The following is a 22,154-nucleotide window of genomic DNA, read 5'->3' on the forward strand; positions in this document are numbered from 1 at the left end:
TGTTATTAAACGAATGTTTACATCTAATTACTACATCGTGCACCTTAATAAATAGAAATCGTTTACGAAAGAACAACACCATTTACGATTGAGGGTCTAATGTTAATCTTTTACATGTATTCAAAGATCGCTTTGACTTAAATAAACAATCACTAGAATAATCAGTATGATCGTTTTGATATTATTGGGAGATCTTACCTGACGATCATTTTAAGTGTATTGTTTACATAGAACAATGCGATCATTTACATCTTTTAAAAGATCGTTTTGACTTAATTACACGATCGTTTATATATATATTAAACAGTAAGCGTAAATGATCGTTCACACATATCGTTTAAAAATATGAACCGACATGTTAATGAATGCGATTCAACATTTTAAAAAAGCACGCGAATTTACAATATTGCCCCTTTGGTAAAAACCAACAATATACGTACTGTCTTCTTCGTTTTCCATCACTTCACAATATACAAATGCACTGATCACTTAGCTTTTCATCTGAAAGATTTTCTATTCCCTTACTCCTTTTCTCTCAAACGTTCATTTTTCTCTTCAACGTCAAAAGGTATGTTTTAGTATAACTCTAAATTTTTGTTGCTGAACTTTTCGTACTATAATGTTACATTTCGTCTTCTTTATATTTCAAACATTTTGACTTCTTTCTTGAACACGATCGTTCTGTTGTTAAATTCTTACTCTCAAATGTTTACGATTCATTTAAACTTTTATTCTAGAGATTGTTAAATGTTTCAATTTATCATTACTTGTCAATTAATTATATTATGAATGTCTTTCTATTTGGATTAAACGATCTATTCCATCAAGTAAATGATACTTTAACCTAGAATAGAGGATCGTGTATATTGGACTGAACGATACATTAAATAGTCTAAGCGATGTTTAGCACTTACGTATTAATTTTAAGGTTTAGGGTTTAGGGTTTTATAAATGATCGTGTACATAACAAAAATATATTATGATCATTACTTTTATGATGGCTATACCTGGCAAAAAATACTTTAACTGAAATATCTGATCGGGTATCACATTTCAATGATCACTTATCACATTTACACGATCGTTTAGATAGGATACATCATCACTTACTTTTGTGTACACGATCGTTTAGCAATTGATTTTTTTTTAATTTTATTTCCATTTTTATTTATTTATTAGAATCAAAATTATAATCAAGGGAATGATGATACTTATCACTTCCAAGATGATCTTCATGATAATTTTAATCATGACAATATGGACAAAAATAATGATCATCAAAATATAGAAGATATGATCAGCAATGAGTAACCATATGTTGAAGAACAACATACTCAAGAACTTACCGTGTAAACTCAAAGGTTAACATTTCATTCATTATTTACTAATTTAGAATTTTCATCAAAATAAAGAAGTAACAATTGTATTTTTTTTCTTTTTCTCATTTTGTTTAGGGAACAGTAAACAACATCACCTGAACATCAAGAGGAATCAGGTAGTGATATTAGCATAGACAACAGGGATGCAAACTTGCTATTAACTATAAACAATATATCAAATAATATGAATGCTCAAAGTTAGAAAGAAAAAGACTTGCCAGAAATGATTACTACTCTTCCACTTATAAGTCAACCACTTCCACTTTGTGTGATACTACCCTCAAGCCTCTCAAAGATCTTGCATTAGCTCCATTGGAACAAATTTTAAAAATTCACGAAGTGCCACCATCAATTTAAATTGTAAATGAAGAATGTCAACTAGTATGTATACACAACAACTGTGTAGTCATTTGAATTAAGAGTTTGTTTCTTATCTAATATTATGCATTTTAGGAAATACAAAAAAAATGATCAAGCGGTTACTTTGGTTGAGATACAAAAAGAAAATGAATAAATAATGGAGGAACAAAGTTTAACAATTGACAATATGCAGTCATCTACTTTGGCTGAAAAAAAATAGAATCTCAATTGGTATGTATACACAACAACTGTGTAGTCCTTTGAATTAAGAGTTTTTTCTTATCTAATATTATGCATTTTAGGAAATACAAAAAAATGATCAAGGAGTTACTTTGGTTGAGATACAAAAAGAAATTGAACCAGTAACTGAGAAACAAAGTTCTACAATTAATTTAGAATCTATATTGGTATGTATATATAAAAACTCTTAAGTACTTTGCATCAATTATTATTGTTTTTTTTATTATTTAACATTGTGCATTATAGAAAATGAATGAACAACAAAAACCAATAAAAAGAAGGAAGCTATGTAAAATAGCAGATAAGAAAGTGTCTGATCAACAAGTTAATCCACCCACAACATCTACTGAGGTTATATTAAAACCTACAATACTTGTCCCAGATGTCAAATTGCAAGATGTAGATAGTTATGATCCCGTGTGGAAGGCATACTTATCTTGGAAGAGATCAAGAAAAACAACTAATGAAGAGAGGACAGTAGTGTTCACAACCATAAAGAAGGAATTTTTCAAAGAGCTTGAAGAAAACACATGGATACTAGGAGACGTAAGTACTCTTTCCAAATTTTATTTTATATATAAAACTACACAATCGAGTCAATATTCTTTATCTAACTAAACGATCATTTATATATAATACACGATCGTTTGATTAGATAAGCGAACAAGAAACATTGTACACAGTCGCTTAGTAAGGAAAATAATGTTGTAAACGATCACTTGTATTTGCTAAACGATGGCTTGAATTTTGATAAACTATCGCTTCTATTCACTAATTGATCGTTTGATTTTTTTGTAGACCACGGATTTGTTATTGTACCACGTGCTAATGTTGCATATCAACCATCTTTGCAAATATACTTTTACAGTACTAGATTCGTCATTTATGGTAAGTTATTATTCTTTTTTTTTATAGAAGTTAAACTACATAATTATATTTTAACTAAATTTTTTATTTGTTCTTCAAGATTGGAATCAACAAAGAACACTGCATAGTTAGGCAACGACTTTTTGATAATCATGTGTTGACAGCAGACAATAAGGAAGTTAAATGGACAGATACAACAACATGCTTAACACTATGGACAGAAGCAGGTTTAGATTACTATTTTAATTTAGCTGTTGGTGATATCCAACATAAAGTAGGGTGGGAAAATGTCAACTACGTGATTGGCTGCATCAACATAAAAGAACATTGGTTGGCTGTTGCAGCTCATATGAAGACATGCAAGATTTATGTGTTTGATTCAATGCCAAAATATGTTGAAAAAGAACTTGTTGATGCAACTCTTGAAATACTTGCACGATGCATCCCCTCACTAACAATTGCTATTGAAATACATGCACATAGAAAACATTTCACATATGTCCCTTGGCCAGTAGTAAGATCAAATACCACATTACAAAAAGGCACTTCATTAGATTGCAGGATTTTTTGTGCCAAATTTATTGAATGCCTTATAACAAATGCAGACCGTGATTGTCTAATTATGGATAACATGAAACTGTTTAGACAACAATATGTAGTAGAATTTTGGACAAATAAATTATATTGGTAAATAAATTGTATGTTTTGGTTAATGTACATGTACAACTTTTACTTTTAAATTTTAACCAACCTTGGACTAAATGTTTGTATTCGTTTAGATAGATATAAAAAAACAATTGTATAAAGATATAAAAACATTCGTGTAGAGAAATGTAAAAGATCGTGCATATCTTTAAGCAATTGTTTATATATACCACAATAATGTCTAAACGATCGCAAATTTTCCAATTAATCTAAATGATCATGTAAGACATCATAGACCACCACGTACTTAAGTCAAACTGATTTCCTAAACTATATGTAAACGTACAATTATCAAGCATAAATGATCAAGCAATGCAAATCACACGATCATTTAGTAAAGTCTAAATGATCTTCTTAATACATGTAAACAATATTAAGCGATCGTTTATATATACCACACTAATGTCTAAACGATCGGGAATTTTACAATTAATCTAAACGATCATGTAAGACATCATAGACCACCACACACTTAAGTTAAATCGATTTCCTAAACTACATGTAAACGTACAATAATTATCAAGTATAAACAATCAGACGATACAAATCACACGATCATTTAGTAAAGTCTAAACGATCTTCTTAATACATGTAAAGAACATTAAGCGATTGTTTATATATATCACACTAATGACGATATTAAATCTCCATCAACTTTAATATCAAACGTTTATACATAATAATGAAAGAAAGAACTTACATATTTTCATTAATTGTACAAATCTTGCTTACAAGTCCTGCTATTATGTCTTTTACGATTACAATTGGAACATCCGGTTGAACAACTAAATTCACCAACAGATGGAATTCTTTGTGTTTTTGGTCTTCCAACTTGTTGTTTAAAGACTGGAGGTAATATTTTCATGACAGAATCTACAACTCTCCAATCGAAATAAGATCCAACAGGTTAAATACAACCATTGTATGTTGCTGATAGTGTTTCTCTAGAATAAAACTCAAATACATAAGAATAGGTAGCTAAGTTAAGCATTCGAAGAATAGCAAGAGAATAGCACAAGGAATTTCTTCAACATCATATACTCGATAACTACAACATCCCACGTTTAACTTCACAATAAAATGTTGATTTCCATCCGTTACTTGGTATTCAATCGTACTAATTGGATCAACCTAATACATAAGACAAATAAGGTCAATTAATAAAATAATAACAAATAGATTTCAATCTCTGTATACATCATATATATATATAGATAACAATTTATATGTGCTTTTATGAGACAGGAACAAAAAAATTGCTATCTTTATCTAGTGGATAGAAAAAGATAGTGTAACGCCCCAAAAATTAAAATAATTTTGGAGTTAATTATCTTAATTTTTGTTTAATTAGATTTAATTTATTGGGCGTTATTTTGAATTCATTTAATGAGAATTATTTGATTTTCATGGGAATTGAAATTAATTAAATATTTCTTGAATGAATATTTAATTAATTAGAGGTTTTGGCATGTGGTGTTCGTTGAGTTTCTGATTAAATGATAGGTTAAGAGGATTACGTAAAGTTGTGGATTTTTAGTGTTGTTGAAGTTGAATTTAATTAAATAATTATGAACGTTATTTAATTAAATTGTGAGGTGGAAAGTTTGTTGGAGTTTTGATAATTATATGTATATGTGGAAATATACATATAATTATTATGTTAAAGGAAAAGATAATTATATTTGTTGAAATATAATTATTTAATGGAAGGATAATTGTATTTTGGAGAAAGGATATTTAGTAAGGGAGAAAATGTAAAATAATTATATTTTGGGAAAATATAATTATTTGTAAAAGGATAATTATTTTGGTGAAAGATAAATAATAATTAATTATTGTTGAAGATAATTAATTATTTTAGAGAAAAATAAATAATAATTAATTATTGTGGAAGGTAATTAATTATTCTGCAAAGATAAATATTATTTATGGAGTGGAGTTGTTATGGTTGGGTTAAGATAATTCATGTTGGAAGTTATAAGTGATTTATTGGAAAAAATTTGATTGATTAAATTAATTGAGTATTTAAGTTAATTTGAGATTTTGGAGGGAAAATTTTGGTTTTGATGGAATTGGTTAATTGAGTATATATATATATTTAATTAATAATTTGGAAAAGTGAAGTTAATTATATGATGGTATATAATTATATTTGTTTGGAAAAGAAGATAATCCACGAGGAGAGAGATGGTTGATTTGATTGGACGAAAAAGATATATATATATATATATATATATATATAATATATATATATATATATATATATATATATATATATATTTAAAAGAGAGAATAATGGTTTAAATAAATATGTATGTTTATTGTAGATTTTGGTGAGAGAAAAATAATAATAATAAAGAAGTATTATTATTATTACTAATGGTTATAAATGCCTAAGATTTTGTGCATTTAAGGCATTTATTTAGGAAAGATAATGGGAATAAAGATATATGTATATTTTTTGTATTATCTATATATCCTAAAAGAAAAAGGAAATAATAATAATCAAATTATTGTTATTATTTGGGTCTATAAATAGCATTGGAATGCTTAATTAGAAAGTAAAGAAAAAAGAAAAAGGTTCTTCATCTTTTTTCTCTAAGATAACTCTATGCTATCGCCGCCTCACCAATTGTAATTAAGATTGGTCTCTTTGGAAGCTTGAGGATTTAAAGTGATGAATTTTTCCATCAAGGATAAGAGAACTTCTCAATCTTCATTTGAGTAACCCTCGTAACTAATAAAATTAAATTAATATTTTATTAATTTAATTTTGGATCTATTGGGGGTTTCTTTAAAGGTTCAATTGGCTAAGTTTTTAAGATTTAAATCTTGGATTTTTTTCCAATCAAGGTTGAATTGGTTTCAACCCAAATTTTTAGAAAGTTAATTATTTTGGGAGAATTTTTTTATGTTAGCCAATTGCTAATTTCATTAATTAAGATAATGAGTTTTCCTTTTATGATTAGGATCAAGTTAATTGGAGATTTTTTTTACTGTCAGCTAATGAGTACTTTGTTTGGCTAAAATCTCCAGGTAAGAGATTCTCCTACTAGACCTTCGAACTGAATTTCAGAGACTGCATGTAATTATGATTATGCATTGATGGCAGCTAAAATGCATAACTCATTATATTGATTGATGATGATGACTGATATTATGATAACGACTGTTGATGTTGATGTTAATGCATGATATATTAATCACATGATTAAGGACGTTAAGATTAATACTCATGCCATGTTTTGATGTTATGTTGTGCTATATGCTATGGATAGGGTGTTCTGTTAACTTTATGAGTCGTACCTACATGGGTGTCCTTCGGGATCACCACCTTTTTAGGACTGCGTAGTCCGACGGGACCGCCAATCTGGCATTGACATAGACATGATTCGAGTGATTCGACGGGATCGCTCACAACCTGATTGTCTTAATGTTTCCTTTGGGTACACTACAGATCAGTTTTTCCTAGGTGTTCCTTTGGGATCACCGAAGATCAGTTATGTTCCTCTAGGATCACATGTTGCACGTGTTCGAGAACATGCCAATTCTTGGGTACCACTTTTAAAGACTCTAATGGGAAGTTAACAGACACCTAACGGGACTAGTAGTAGGTCCCTTACTGAGTATGTGTTTATACTCACTCTTTCTATGTTTAATATTTTAGGCGAAGGTAAAGGTAGAGGAAAGCTGGCGAGCGACAGAGAATGATCTGTGACATGCCATATGGGGACTCAGTTTTGCTTCCGCGTTTATGTATCAGTGTTTCAGCATTCTGTTTTTAATGAAAATTTAGTTTCCCTCCTTTCAAAAAAAGTGTCTCTTGTCATTGTTTCTTTTTAGTAATGACCTCAACTTAGTATAAAGAGTTGGGTCGTTACAGATAGCAATCTATCTCTAACTGTCCGAGATAAAAAAAAATCTTACCAGTAACCTTCTCGACTTTTCATGTTCTAAACGCAGAACATTCTCAGCCCAATAAGTCAAACGACTCTTCATTGTAGAAGCAATTTTACTTCGTTCATTAAACCACTTTTGCAATACATCCCTGATTGAACTAAGTATCGTAGCCACATGTAGTTCTCTAAGATCTTTAAACACTAAATTTACATTTTTTGCATAATTTGATGTCATCATTCTATACCTTTGTCTACGTGAATATGTCCGAGACCACTTCTCAAAACCAACACTACTAAGATAATCTCTTATATTTGCTAAGATAATCTCTGATATTTGGACAAACGGACTCCATGCATCAATGGTGTAGGCATAAGCACAGCTAAAGAAATATTTATCAAGTAATGGATCCTTAAAAAGAAGTTTCAAATTACTTAAAAGATGTTTTGTGCACACACAATAGTTAACATCAGGAAACACTCTTAAAACTCCTTTAGGGATGCTAAGATGTCTATCATAAACAATGACTAAATTAGCCCACTCTGAAAAACTACCTCGTATCTTCTCAAAAAACCATGTCCATGATACATCATTTTCAGAATCTACAATGGCAAAAGCAAGAGGGAAGATTTGATTGTTACCATCTTGTGATGAGGCTGTTAATAGGATGCCACCAAACTTACACTTCAAAAATGTCTCATCAATAGAAATAATAGGTCTACAATATTTCCACCCCTCAATTGATGCATCAAACCAAAACTTGAAATGATCACTATCATCCATTTTTAAAGCAATGCATGTAACTATAATAATTACAAACACATTTTTATCAACACAAACAAAAAAGAACAGAAAGAATATATATGAAAGATGCTAATATTTGTCTATCTAGATAGACCGTGATATCAGTCTATCCACATCTATCTGCAAATGAATTTAAATTTGATATACAAAACTGGTCATACCTAGGTTAGATTCAACAAATTTATTGAAGAATCTTGAAATCAATGCATACGATTCAATTATGTCACCGTGTAATATCTTTATCATATGTTCTTTCGCCATCCAAGCTTTTTGGTAACTTATATTAACTCCAAGATTTGTACGAGCCTTCTGCACAATCTCTTTAGGAATGGAACGATCAGTAGACATGAATCTAAAATCATCTATTACAGCAGAATCACATATCTACCAAAACTTCAGACGCTGAGTAATTCTCATAAACATTGCAGTCATTCCATTGACCTCCATAAAAAACAACAATAGGAATAGACATTCCAATCTGAAAAAAAAAATATTATTAAGTATATAATGGTGAAAGGAAGAATTAGATAGACATCTATCACAAAATAAGAGAATAAAATGTACTAAACAATAAAAATAAACACAATGCAAAATATAAATAAACAATCGCGCAAAAAAGATTATAAATACTAAACAATCATTTAACAACAATAGACGATCGTATAAAATAAATTAAACCATCGTATAAAATAAACTAAACGATCGTTTAAAGACGTTGATCATACAAAATATTGAAAATTTTCGTGTTCATAAAGATGAACGATCATGTACATATAGCAAAACAATCATCTCTATATTGATAAACGATGATGTTGATAGAGGTAAACGATAATGTTGATAAAAGGTAAACGATCAAGTAATTCAATGAAAATTATCATGAAAAACTTCAAACTATCAATCTTCATATTGAAATACATAATTCTTATAGTGATTCTTAAAAGTTCTAAAGACAAAAAAAAATTTTTACAAACAACAAAAAACAAAAACAATATTCATACTGAAATATAGATTCTTAGTTCAACATAAACAATCATCAAAATCTTCAACGATCTTTATAACAAAATACAACATGTCTTACAGTAATACTTACATATTCTAAACATTCTATCTTGATGCCGAAATATATAATTTTGAACTAAATTTTATAATCAACTAAATAGTTCAAACAAAAAACAATATTTAGAATATTCACCGAAACCAAAATCACTGAGACGATATAAACAGAGCAATATAGACGATCTTGATTGTCAAAGATGACAAGAAGACAAACGATGTTATCGAAGATGATGGATATGAGAGCGAATATTGTCGAAAATTAAGAAAAAGGCAAAGAATGATCAAGATGAAAGATATATAAAAGACGAGATGAATAATTTGGAAATGACAATTGTGAAAAAATCGAAAAGAAGAAGAACAAGTTCGTTATAAAAGAGCAAGGGTGTAATGCCCCAAAGTAAGTAATTTTAAGTTTAAGTATTCTAAGTTTAATTTTAAAAATTTTGTAATTTGGGGTGTTATTTGGTTCATTGGTTGAATTATTTGATTTATCAAGATTGAAATTTATTAGATATTTGATTGTAACGACCCAACTCTTTATACTAAGCCGAGGTCACTACTAATAAAAATGAAAATAAAATTTCTCAAATTAAAGTAGAAAATAAAACAAAACCTCAAATTACTCATTAAAATTTGAAAACAAATGTATATAAAAATAAATTAAAAATAAATAAAATAAAATTCTAACTCGGACCCTATATAGTTTCAAAAGGAGAAAATTAATAAAAACAAACACATAAATACTGAAATCTAAAAAAATAACATAAGGCGTAAGCAAAAGTGTTCCCTATGGCTTGCCATAGTCACTTCTTGTCATTCGTCAGCTTCCTTCTGCTCTTACCTCTACCTCCGCCTGTAAAATTAAACAAGAAAGAGAGTATAAAAATATACTCAGTAAGAGACCCACTACTATTCCCGCTAGGTGTCTGTTAACTTCATATTAGAGTCCTGTAAAGTGGTACTCCTAAACCGGCACGTTCCCAAACACGTACGATCTGTGATCCCGTAGGAACATCTCCGATCTTTGGTGAACCCAAAGGAACACCTAGGACAAACTGGTCTTTAGTATACCTAGGGGAAATACTAAGACAATTGGGCTGTGAGTGACCCCGTCGAATCACTCATAATCATGTATATGTCATACTGAACTTGTGATCTCGTCGGACTACACAGTCATAAAAAGGTGATGATCTCGAGGGACATCCATGTGAGTACGACTCTAATAGGTAAAGATAACAGTACACCCTATCTGTAGAATGAACATATCATCACATCATCATAAAACATGGCATAAGTATCAATCATAGCATTCGTATTCAAATATTATTATCATAAACATATCTCAATCGGATCTATCAGTCATCATAATCATGGAATAATCCTGACTACCAATCACCATACACATGATCATATTATGCATACCAACTACATCAAAGCATAATAGAAGAATTTTATGCAAGCTCTCACTTCAATACGAAGGTCTAGCAGGAGAATCTCTTACCTGGAGATTAGTTAAAACCGAAATTATCCTAACCGTCACGGTCAAGCTTTCCAACAACAAAGTCCTATTCAACAAGGGAACCCAATAACTAAAGTAAATAAATTAATTAACAGTCGCTTAAGGATTAAAATTCCAATTATTTCAACTTACCCAAAGTTGAGGTCGAATCCGATTTACCGATAATTTAGGAAAATTCTACAACTCAGACTTCTAGTTAAAATCTAACCAATTTAATCTAAAATTAAATTAGTTAGGGTCCAAAATGTCTTAGTTGGATATGCTAAAAACCCAATCACATTTACTAAGACTTACCAAAAATGGGTCAAATAGGATTAAGAACAAGCTTGGCAGCTCAAACGGCTCGGCTAAAGGGGAAGAATTGGCTAACGGCTCGGCTAAAGGGGAGGGAAACTGGCTGGTCGACTCACTCGCGGTTCGCGAGTGAAAGACGGCTCGCTAAGGCTAGAAGCGGCTTACGGGTCGGCATCTCAGGTCGGGCCGTATACAGCTCGAACTGGTTAAAGACTCGGGTTCCCGACTCCAAACGACTCGACGACGGAGACGACTCGGCTATGCGACGATCATCGACCGACGATAGTCCGCTGATAGTACTGCTGTAGGCGGACAACAACGTGGTGCGAATGGTTTGCTGACGGTGCCACTGCACTGTGGGTGACAACGCAACCCAAACAGTTGTAACGTGCGGACGCTGGGCGAGACGATGCGTCTATCGAACGGAGGCGAAGGACGAGCACGACAGAGGCTTGGTTGAAAATGATGAGGCGCGACGACGAGTTAATGAAAAAAAATTAGGGTTTTTATGGTTTATTTGAAGAAGATAATGGGTTAGGGTTTCCACATTTTTCAAGGAGTCTATTTAAAGAAAAGTTAATAATAATATAATTATTATTACTTTTCTTTATCTTTTCCTTATTTTCATTCAAATAAAACAACTTCATCTCTCTTAACCCATCGATTCTACTTTTTTTAAACTCAAATCTCCCTCCCTTTCTAATCAATTCACTTTTATCTTTCCCAACAATAAATGTTTATCCTAAAAATATATCATTATTCTAACTTCAAAATAAATTAATTGTATAATCATTTATATAATTAACCAAATTTCTTCCAAATACCAAATCACTTAACACAACCAATTCAATCATAAATTCCAAACATTGAAACAATTAGATATTTTCCAAATATCTAATAAATTCCAATTTTCATAAATCAAATAATTCAACCAATAAACCAAATAACACTCAAATTACACAATTTTTAAAATTAACTTAAAATTTACTTTGGAGCATTACAAAGAGCAAATATAAAATTCTAAAAAACAATTTGCTTTAATAAACTTGTTACACGAAGCGTAAATAGTTAAATGTTTTGTTACATATATCAAAGTTATCAAAATTTCTCTTATTAAATCATAAAGAATGGTTTAATTCAAATTTAAAATTATAAAAAACAAGATTGAGTGGTGTAGATAATTGCCTAAATTACCGATTTCATAATTAAAAAGTATTCCGAACTTAACTATCCATCCAGTTACGTTAGGATCTCATAATAAAAAAACATATTGATTTGGTTAAACAAATGATACATGAATTAAGTGTATTCAATCAATATGATATACACCAATAGCAAGGGGCAAAAAGAGAATATTTTAAAAATATGACATGTGCATGGCATACTTTTGCGGAAAAAAAATAAAATAAAATTGTTAGCTTAGAATTTTGCCAAAACCCCAACCACCTTCTGCCTTCTTGCTATTCCTACAATTATATCGAACAGAAATAACCACCAATGAATCTTTCATAACGAGGAAACAATATTATTCAACTCCAAATATTTCATTGCAGACATTGAGCTTGCCATCAAACTAAAGTAACCAAACTATAAACTGCTGAAATAATAGTACATCCCGATAAAGTTTGATATGCCTAAAATTGAGGACTTTCTAAACCAAATAGCATGTTACAACAAGAGTACAACTTTCAAGTTTAAACATCATTCTAAGCTTTTACCTAAGGACTTAACATTTACCATTCCTTCCAAAATTGGAAAAGAGAATGTTGAGCCAACTAACCTTAACATAGTTCAACTGCATAAACTAAGCTTAGTTGTAGGTTCAAAATCTCCACCTGTTTGAATTACAATAGTGAAAGAAAAAACCCATAGAGAATAGAACCAAGGCACCAGAAAAAATTCAAAAGTTCATGAAACGTAACAAACAAAAGCCTAGCATCATCAAAACCATCAATAAGACGCCATGTCTGACAGATACGTGCATCTTGAATCAGAACTTATACTATAGCAACCCAGAAGGGAGTATACAGACTAGCTGAAAAATAATTGAGTTATCACACTTGCGAAGCAAAGCTCGACATGGGGGACATCGTCGTAGTCTATTTAGTATGTAGTATTTTGTCTTCTGGATGGTGAGACCTCTAGAGGTGTAAACCCTGGGAGGTCAAATTAAAGCAGCCTCAATGTGTATTTATGTACCTTTCTTCAAGAAGCCATCAGGAATTGAATTGCACGACAATCATTGGGTGAGAATTAGCGTACCCATCGAACAAAAAAAAACACAACAACTATGGTTAAAATCATGCCTGCATATTTAATCCAATTATCAACTCGGTGCCGTCTCTCAATGAGTTTCAGTACAGAGTTGGAGAGCCCCACTGTGTTAAGGACATCTAGAGCCTTCCTTTGTGCTCTCTGATTCACAAAAACAAATTAATGAACATGAAAGACAGAAATGGATGAATAAGAGGGGAGAGTCTATATGCTCTATACTCTGTAGTAAAAGTCAACAAAGACTTTAGTAAAGTAGCTGTGGATCGCATTTCAGTCTACCGTGGTTTATAATTGCATGGTTTTACTCTGTCTGAGAAAAAATTGAACGAAACTAAGAAAGTACTCTAGTTTAGTAAGATAACCTAGTCTATCAGTATGGAAAGCAACGAAACCCCTCAAGGAATGTTCGGCCATAAGTTTAGATTTGCATTTATAAAATTACAAATCCCCCATACTGTAAATTTGTATCACTAAACTTATTTTATCCAATCCTAGATACTAACTACAAACTAAAACTGAAAACAAGAGTCATGCCTGCCTAAATTTGTATATTACATTCTTTTCCACATTATCTCATCATAGTTCACATGAAGTTGGACTTCATCGACTAATGATTATTTAAACTGTGAGCCAATCATTCTTTTAGAGTAATTATGTAGCATAATGCACGTAATCTCAAGTCAATCAGAGTGTTTTTACTTCAGGAGAATCTATAACTCCAAAATATAGACACAAACTCCAGTAAATATTCATATGTAGTAACTTCCATAAATTTCAATGCTAACTTGGACACCATAACTGCAGCTATCTCCTAAAGCAACTAGAGACTATTATAGAATTTTATCTTCAACCAATTCACATTTAAAGGGAACACACATCCATAGTCTTCAAAGATTGCTTTAACAGTTTACAGAACAGAAGCCTCAGCAAATAAAAGCATATCCATCTACATGCTCTCAGTTATGAACATACCTTCAGGCGATCCCTCTGCTCAGAGTATTTGAAAAGGATAGCTTCTCCGGTTGCACTAGCTTCCTCTAACATCCGTGATGAATTTCGAACCGAGTTCATAGCTTGTGCCTCATCGTCAAAAATTCTTAAAATGTGAGCAGAGTCGCCACTCTACAAAAACCAAAACCAAAGACCATTCAAAATGAAAGGTTAAAAAAGGGGTTCAACTAACCAGAAGCCACAGTTGGCTAAAAATTAGTACTTACAGCTCTTCCAAGCAATTCTGCCCTCTCCTTTGCTTCCATCATCCTCTTTTGGTTTCTAAGAAAATACTTGTCCAAACTTTGTTTCATAGAATCTGCCTCCTCCGCAACTTGTTCCACCTTTCTGCAGGACAATTCCAAGTTGTAACACATCAAGGTTAGGCATTATCAAAATGGACATAAGCCTTGTAAGGTCATGCATAATTATAATAAAATCCCAATCCCATATTGTAACCCGAACAAAATTCAATTCAGGATCTAAGAGACCATCCCATTTCATTTTTCTATTTTCTTTCATGGAAGAAACAACGATTCAACTCCAAGGAAACAAAAAGCCACAACAGACAAACAGGAGAACATAACATCCACCACATTTGAATAAATCAACAAAACAAGTAATTCAGAAAGAATAAGGAAATCTTCAACAAAAAAAAAAAAAAACCCCAAAAAGCAAAACAAATAAATACCATCTAATTCAAAATTCAGCCCAAAAAAAGACGAACAGGAAACAGTACAATTACAAATTGAATGGAAGAAGAACCTTTTCCACAAATCACGTTGAGACTTGGCCGCAATAGACCGCCATAACCTATCCATCTCAACACACAGAGACTGGATCTGAGTAATATCCTTCTTGATCGAGAAGGAAAGCTCGGGGGAATCCATACCGCTAGCCGCCGTGTATTCAAGACGCTCAAGCTTCTCAAGCCCATCTCTGGTCCTCAAAAGCTGCCTCCTAGCACTTTGGTATATCTCCGAAAGCGTACCTCCTCCACCTCCTTCTAAAGCCGACATCGGAATCGCAACTAAAGATTTGGGTTTTCGTCAAATATGAAATCCGAAATGAAGAAGAAACGAAATGGCAGATGGTTAAGAGGGAATTAATGACAAAAACAGAGGAATTTGGTAGGTTGTTGCAAGGCGAATGAGAGAAAAATTGAAGATGAATATGGGAAAATAAAAACAGAACAAAGAATTGCTGTGCGAGGATCTGAAGGGAGAAAAGAAGAAGACGAAGAAAAATATGACTGAACGAATTGATGGGGCGATGGGGCGATGGGGCGATGGGGCGATGGAAGGCACGGGAGGAGAATTTAGAGAGAAAAACTGAATTTCTTTTATAAAAAATACTGCTATTTAAATAATTATAGTAAAAAATAAGGTTTTTTGTAAAAGTATTTTAAAAAATAGGTGGCCATGTCATGTACTCGTTATAAAATTATGTAATAATTTCTATCCTAAAACTCATAATTTATAATTTATAATTATATTATAATCAATAAAATGGTTATTGAAGATTTATTGGTAAAAATTATGTCCTAAGGTTATCTAACGTAGACTTGAACTTTATGTTGGATACCTTATTTTGGGAGTACTATGAATTTGGTCCACTTTTAGTTAGTAGAGATGATATAATCTTAAACCATTCATGTAGACACATGGAAGTAGGGGCATCTTATGCAAAGAGTTTACATAAGACTAGAACCATAAAATAATCACTTTTAAGTTATAACACTATCGACCGTATAAAACTGATTATTTCGATTATTGATGACCTAGGTAACTTAATTTTAATCTTGAGCTAATTATGAACTTTTGTTTACACGAAATTATTATTAGATTTGCATAGGTGAGGGTAGTTCATCAACACTAGCCCAATAAGTCTCTCATTTCAAGGGTAAGACCGAGTGGATGACTAGGGACATAGAGTGCAAGATGGAAATCACTTCTACCTGTTTTAGGGTTAGTAGATAAGTTGCTCCATTAAGGACTGAATCCAAGTCTTAAACTAGGGACCCCACCCTCTTACTAGCCCAAGAGGGATTCGGTTTATAGGTTAGACCTTAAATCAATTGTTCAATAGTGGATCAGTGGAACTTAAGGAATAAGATGTAGTCTCCAGCTAAAACGGTATTTTGACCAAACTGAGATTACGAACAACCTGTGAATGATTAACTTACTGATCATGGTTATATTAAATGGACACAAATATATCTATAGTGAGGAGAGTGCAACTACGGGACTTTAATGGGATGACTTATTAGTTAACGAATGTTGATTAGCTTAGTCTAAAAGGGTTTAGCCAGTTAATCTCAAATTGTTGTAGTCCATTATCTATAAGTCTATTAGGTTTCCCTACTAGCTCATATGAAATTAATTTAGAACAATATGTTAGAATAGTTTGAATTAGGTAAATATAGAGAAACCGACGAATATATGTGATGTAGTCATCAGTTATCAGTTTGAGATAGAGGCTTTATGTTTAAATGCGATTTAAATATTAAAAATATGGATACAAATTCATATTTGGAACTTTGGAATTGATGGAAATGGTCAAAGTTGTAAAAAGTTAAAATATTAACTTTTGACTTTGTAATGTCAAACTCTGACTGACTCTATATTCAAAATGTATGTGGTTTATATATTCAAACATTGACTATGTGATTTGAATTTCAAAGAAAATGAATGTAGATTCATACTCGAGAGGTCGGAATTAGTCAAGATGGACAAAATGGTAAAAAGTCAATGCTTGACTTTGACTTGAATGGTCAAATGACCATATTGCGCTTAGACTAAAGTCAGTGGAAAAATCGAACATTTTGTTGGATAATCCCACAAACATTTAATGGAATATGTGGCTACATGAGATGTAAACACCTAACCCACTAAGTTTCACTTATGGTTAGTGGAATGTTAGGTGTCGAGATTTTATGAACTAATTATATGCGTTTTTGCATGCAATTAGGTTATAAATAGGCTTGATTTCAAATGTGAAAAAACTTTTTGGTCATTTTTGTAATTTAGAATTTCATTTTTTTCTCTCAACAATTTTTTTTTCCTTTTCTCTCTCTAATCTCAATCTTAAAAAATTACCTCAAGTTTCCATCTCTTTCAATTTCCTTTACGCATTAGGTGACATCACCCGGTTCTAAGTCCAGAGAATAACGGGTCAACTCTAGTGATAGTCACGACTTCAGGTTCGTGAGGAGATTGAGAGGATCGGGAGGCTTCGAAGGTATGTATTCGATAAACCCTAATTTCGTTTAATTATGGAAGTTTATGCATATTAATTTCTAAATTAGTTTAGACGCAATTAGAGTACTTTTTTAACCAAATTTTCGCTACGCATTTTACTGTTTTCCATCAGATTAAACTAAGTTGTGTGCATTGAAGTCGTGTATCAGGTTTTATTAAATGATCTTCCTTCTCATATTATCATGATTGAACTTGGAGAAAAAAATATTTAAAAAACTTACATTCTTTTCGTTCCTTTTTTTTTTTATCTTACTCTATACTGAATGTAATAAATGTAGATAAAGAATCGACTGAAAGTGAATAACCGAGAATGACCTTCAATTTAATGCTTGGTGAGAATGTTGGTGTTGTTTTAGTGGCAAAAAAAAAAATCATTGAAGAATAAGGGAGTTCGGTTGAGGAAAGGTTTTAAAGTTAGGGTAAATATGGATTTCACGTGACAAAAAGATCAATGACAAAAGTTTTTTTATTATTATTAGGTTATTTTATGAACTATTATCCAACATAGTAGTAGTAATTGGGAGCGTTTCTCTTAATTTGAATTTGTTAAATTGTTAACTCGATGAATTTGAGCATAGTGATTCTTATTTTTTTCTCATGTCTTTGTCAATTGACCTCGCGGGTGCCACTACACCACAACTCTTAGATATAATGAACATGTTACTACTTGAGCTTTCAAATCTTGCATGTGGTTTGGTTTTGTTTAAATTAAACATTGTTGTGTATGAAGACTTGCAATGTAATGGTACCAATCTGCAAAGTTGAATGACAAAGGTGTGAGAAAATCGAGAATGGTTGGGTTGAAGTCATTCAAATTAGAAAAAACGTTATTAATGCGATGCTATTTGAAACATTGTAAATGTTGACACCACAAAAGATAAATTTTAATGTTTGTAAGAACGAAAAGAAGGAATCGAAGAACAAAGTAAAAAGAACAATTAGAGAGAAAAAGTGAATTATAGAGAGCATTAGAAATGCATCTTCTACTGGAACATGAAATCATGTATATTTCATGGTATATTGTGAATTTTGGTACTTTTTGGCCTTTTATATATATGTATATGTATATATATATGTATAGTATCTATATATATGTATATGTATGTACGTATGTATATGTATATATATATATATATATGTATGTACGTATGTATATGTATATATATGTGTGTATATATATATGTATGTACGTATGTATATGTATATATGTATGTATGTATGTATATATATATGTATATGTGTATATATATGTATATATGTATATGTATATATATATGTATGTACGTATGTACGTATATATGTATGTATGTATTTTTATTTATTTGTAAACTTCTATGTTAGCCTTCACGAGAGGATGTGATTTGATACCAATTATTTGAAACCTTTGATTTATTTCCATCCAAATCCATTTGTCAAAATAGTATTTAGGATGATGACATAGCATGTTTGGTAACCATAGATGCTGATGTCTTTTGTAATGAATGGATGAGATTAATCGAGTGCGTTCACAAGCCTTACGATGGTTTTGAATTGACATCGACACACCATTGATAGCTGGCAACTCATGCAGGCTATGCCTTTTAAATGTTATAAATTAAGGTTGATTCCATTTTATATTATATTAATTTCCATAAAGGTAACAAAACACGAAAAATTTATGTCTGGTGTAACAAAAACAAAAAGTTCGTCAAGTTGGAAAAATATTTTTATAAATTTCAAATTTGCCTTCGATATTATGGACGATCCGTCACTTTTCTTTTTTTTTTTTTTATGTGATTTATTTTTTTTAGATTTATTCAGCTCCTCTTCCAGATTTTTTTTCTATTTTTAAACGATTTATTTTTCTGTTTAAATATTTTATTTCTTCTTCATTATTTTCGACAAGAATTTTGACAAAATTTAAACAATCGTATACCATTGTCGGCACGATTGTTTAACATGGTTAACACGATCATTTAAATTTGAAGTCTTTTTCTCATCGTTTAAAACGATCTAAACGATCGTGTTGACATGATCTGAACGATCGCCTACCATAGTTAACGTGATATTTTAACATGATCAACACGATCATTTAGATTTGAAGCCATTTTTTTCATCGTTTTAAAAAATCTATATGATCGTGTGAATATGATATAAACAATCGCTTACCATAATCAACAAGATCATTTACATTTGAAGCATTTTTCTCATTTATAAAAGAACTATACGATCTTATTGATACTACCTACACGATTGCTTATCATGATCATTCAAAAGAAAGAATTACTTGTGCACGTGTAGCGGATTAATTGTGTGTTGACTATAGCATTTTTTGTATTTTCTATTGTGGGTATGTGAGTTTTTTTCTTTTTCCGAATTGTTCTATGTAATATTTTACTGGTTTGTTATGTTTATGACAAAATCATTTATATCTTTAATTTATTTATTTGAGATAGGAAATTTTATTCTTTTGTTTTTTTATTACGAGTAGAAAATAACTATGATAACAAATGAAAAAAATTACTTTTCTGCCTCCAAATTCAAGAAAAATATGTGTTTTGATTACTTAATTTTAAAGATTTACCTTTTTAGTGTTTGAGTCTATTAAAACATATTAATTAAGGGTCCGTTTGGTAACGTTCCTATTCTCTCTTTCTTGTTCTTTGTTCCACGTTTCCTGTTTCTTCTTTTTTTAGAACAAGAAATAGTAATATGTTTGATAACTGTTTCTATTTCTTGTTTCTTGAAGAAAAAAAAGAAACCGAAACAAAAAATGTGTTTGATAACTGTTTCTTGTTTCTTGAAAAAAAAAAGAAACCGAAACAAAAAATGTGTTTGATAACTGTTTCTTGTTTACTGATTTTCCTTTAGATTTATTTTTTTATTTTTCACATGTACTTCAATTAAACATTAAACAAAAATATAGGTCTATCCATCAAACATAAAAAATAAAATTATCAAAAGTTTATTCATTTAATACGAAGAAGTATCAATGCACGAATAAAAATAATAACATAAACATAAATTTATTTTTATCCTTCAAATGTTGCCAAATTTGATTGGCAATATCATCTCTTACTCAGGTCATTTCTCTTCTTAATCCATCAATTTCAACAACCTCATCATTATTTCGTGACATCTAGAATTTAATATTAATTTTAAAGTAAGTTATTATGTCTTCAATATTCAGAATTGAAAGAAACAAAACAAAATTTAACCTTTTAACTCTACTACCTATGATGCTTTAGAGAAAAACCCACAATGAAAACCCAGATTTGCACAAAGAGAAAGACGAAAACTATGGATCCGACGAAGAGAAACAATCAGGCAAAAACTATGGATCCGACGAAGAAGAACAGTCTAGTGAAGAGGAAGAGTTCGGGTTGTCGAGGAAGACGATGAGAGGTGAAGAGAAAGACGGTGTGCAGAGAAAAACGATAAGTGAAAGAGGAAGAGGATGATTATTTGGGGAAGACGATGGAGATAAAAGAAAAAGGAAACCAATAAAAATAATTAAGAAAAAGGAAAATGAAACAAATAAAAATAATTGAGAAAAATTAAAAGGAAACCAATACAAATAATTGAAAAAAAGGAAAATGAACCAATAAAAATAATTGAGAAAAAGGAAAAGGAAACCAATAAAAATAATTGAGAAACAGGAAAATGAAACCAATAAAAATAATTGAGAAAAAAAAAAAGAAATAAAAATAATTGAGAAAAATGAAAAAGAAACAATAAAAATAATTGAGAAAAAGGAAAAGGAAACAATAAAAATAATTGAGAAAAAGAAAAAAACCAATAAAAATAATTGAGAAAAATGAAAGGAAACAAATAAAAATAATTGAGAAAAAGGAAAACGAAACAAATAGAAATAAATTGAGAAAAAAGAAACTAATAGAAGCAATTGAAAAACGGAACAAAAAAAACTACTTTTTTTTTTTGTTCCCAATAATGTTCCCAATAATTCCTTATAAAATGAGAAACGCTTCTATTTTTTTTTTTAGAACGATAAACAAGGAACGTTATCAAACACCGTTGTTTCTTAAAAAATAGAAACATAAACAAAAAAACAGGAAACAAGAACGTTACCAAATGGACCCTAAGTTTTTGAATTCTCAAAATGTATCTATGTAGTTCCTTTGTTTGTAGAAATAGTTTCATAAAGTCCTTATACAACTTTATTCTTTTATTAAATAATTATATGACATTTAGTAATTTATAAAATTCATATCTTCCCTAAAACTATTCTTTTTAATTTTAAGGATGTGCTTGGATTGATTTTTGAATGTTTAATTTTTAAAATAATTCATTTTAAGCTAAATTGAGGTGTTTGGTATTCGTTTGAAATAATTTTTGGAAAAATGAGATTATGAATTAAATCTATAGACAACCAAATTTTAAAATAAATGTTTATTTTATATTTAATGAGAAATCCCTTCCAAATATCTATTTTTTTCTTTTATTTTTTCTATTCCTTTTTACTATCTATTTTTCATTTCGTTGTTTTTTTTTTTTGTTCTTTTCTATTTT

At 30.6% G+C, this 22,154-nt stretch overlaps 1 protein-coding gene across 1 annotated transcript; it reads right to left on the minus strand.

Moving 5' to 3' along the window:
• Positions 1-12,683: 12,683 nt before the first annotated feature.
• On the minus strand, positions 12,684-15,756 carry LOC103485998 (membrin-11). The gene is made up of 4 exons (XM_008443781.3): positions 15,151-15,756; positions 14,613-14,733; positions 14,368-14,517; positions 12,684-13,536 (listed from the first exon to the last, which is right to left on the minus strand). Exons 1-4 carry the CDS (start codon positions 15,402-15,404, stop codon positions 13,375-13,377), a joined length of 687 nt encoding a protein of 228 aa, XP_008442003.2. The 5' UTR covers positions 15,405-15,756; the 3' UTR covers positions 12,684-13,374.
• Positions 15,757-22,154: the final 6,398 nt, after the last annotated feature.

This window comes from Cucumis melo, chromosome 8 (genome assembly GCF_025177605.1).
Source record: "Cucumis melo cultivar AY chromosome 8, USDA_Cmelo_AY_1.0, whole genome shotgun sequence".
Lineage (NCBI taxonomy): Eukaryota > Viridiplantae > Streptophyta > Magnoliopsida > Cucurbitales > Cucurbitaceae > Cucumis > Cucumis melo.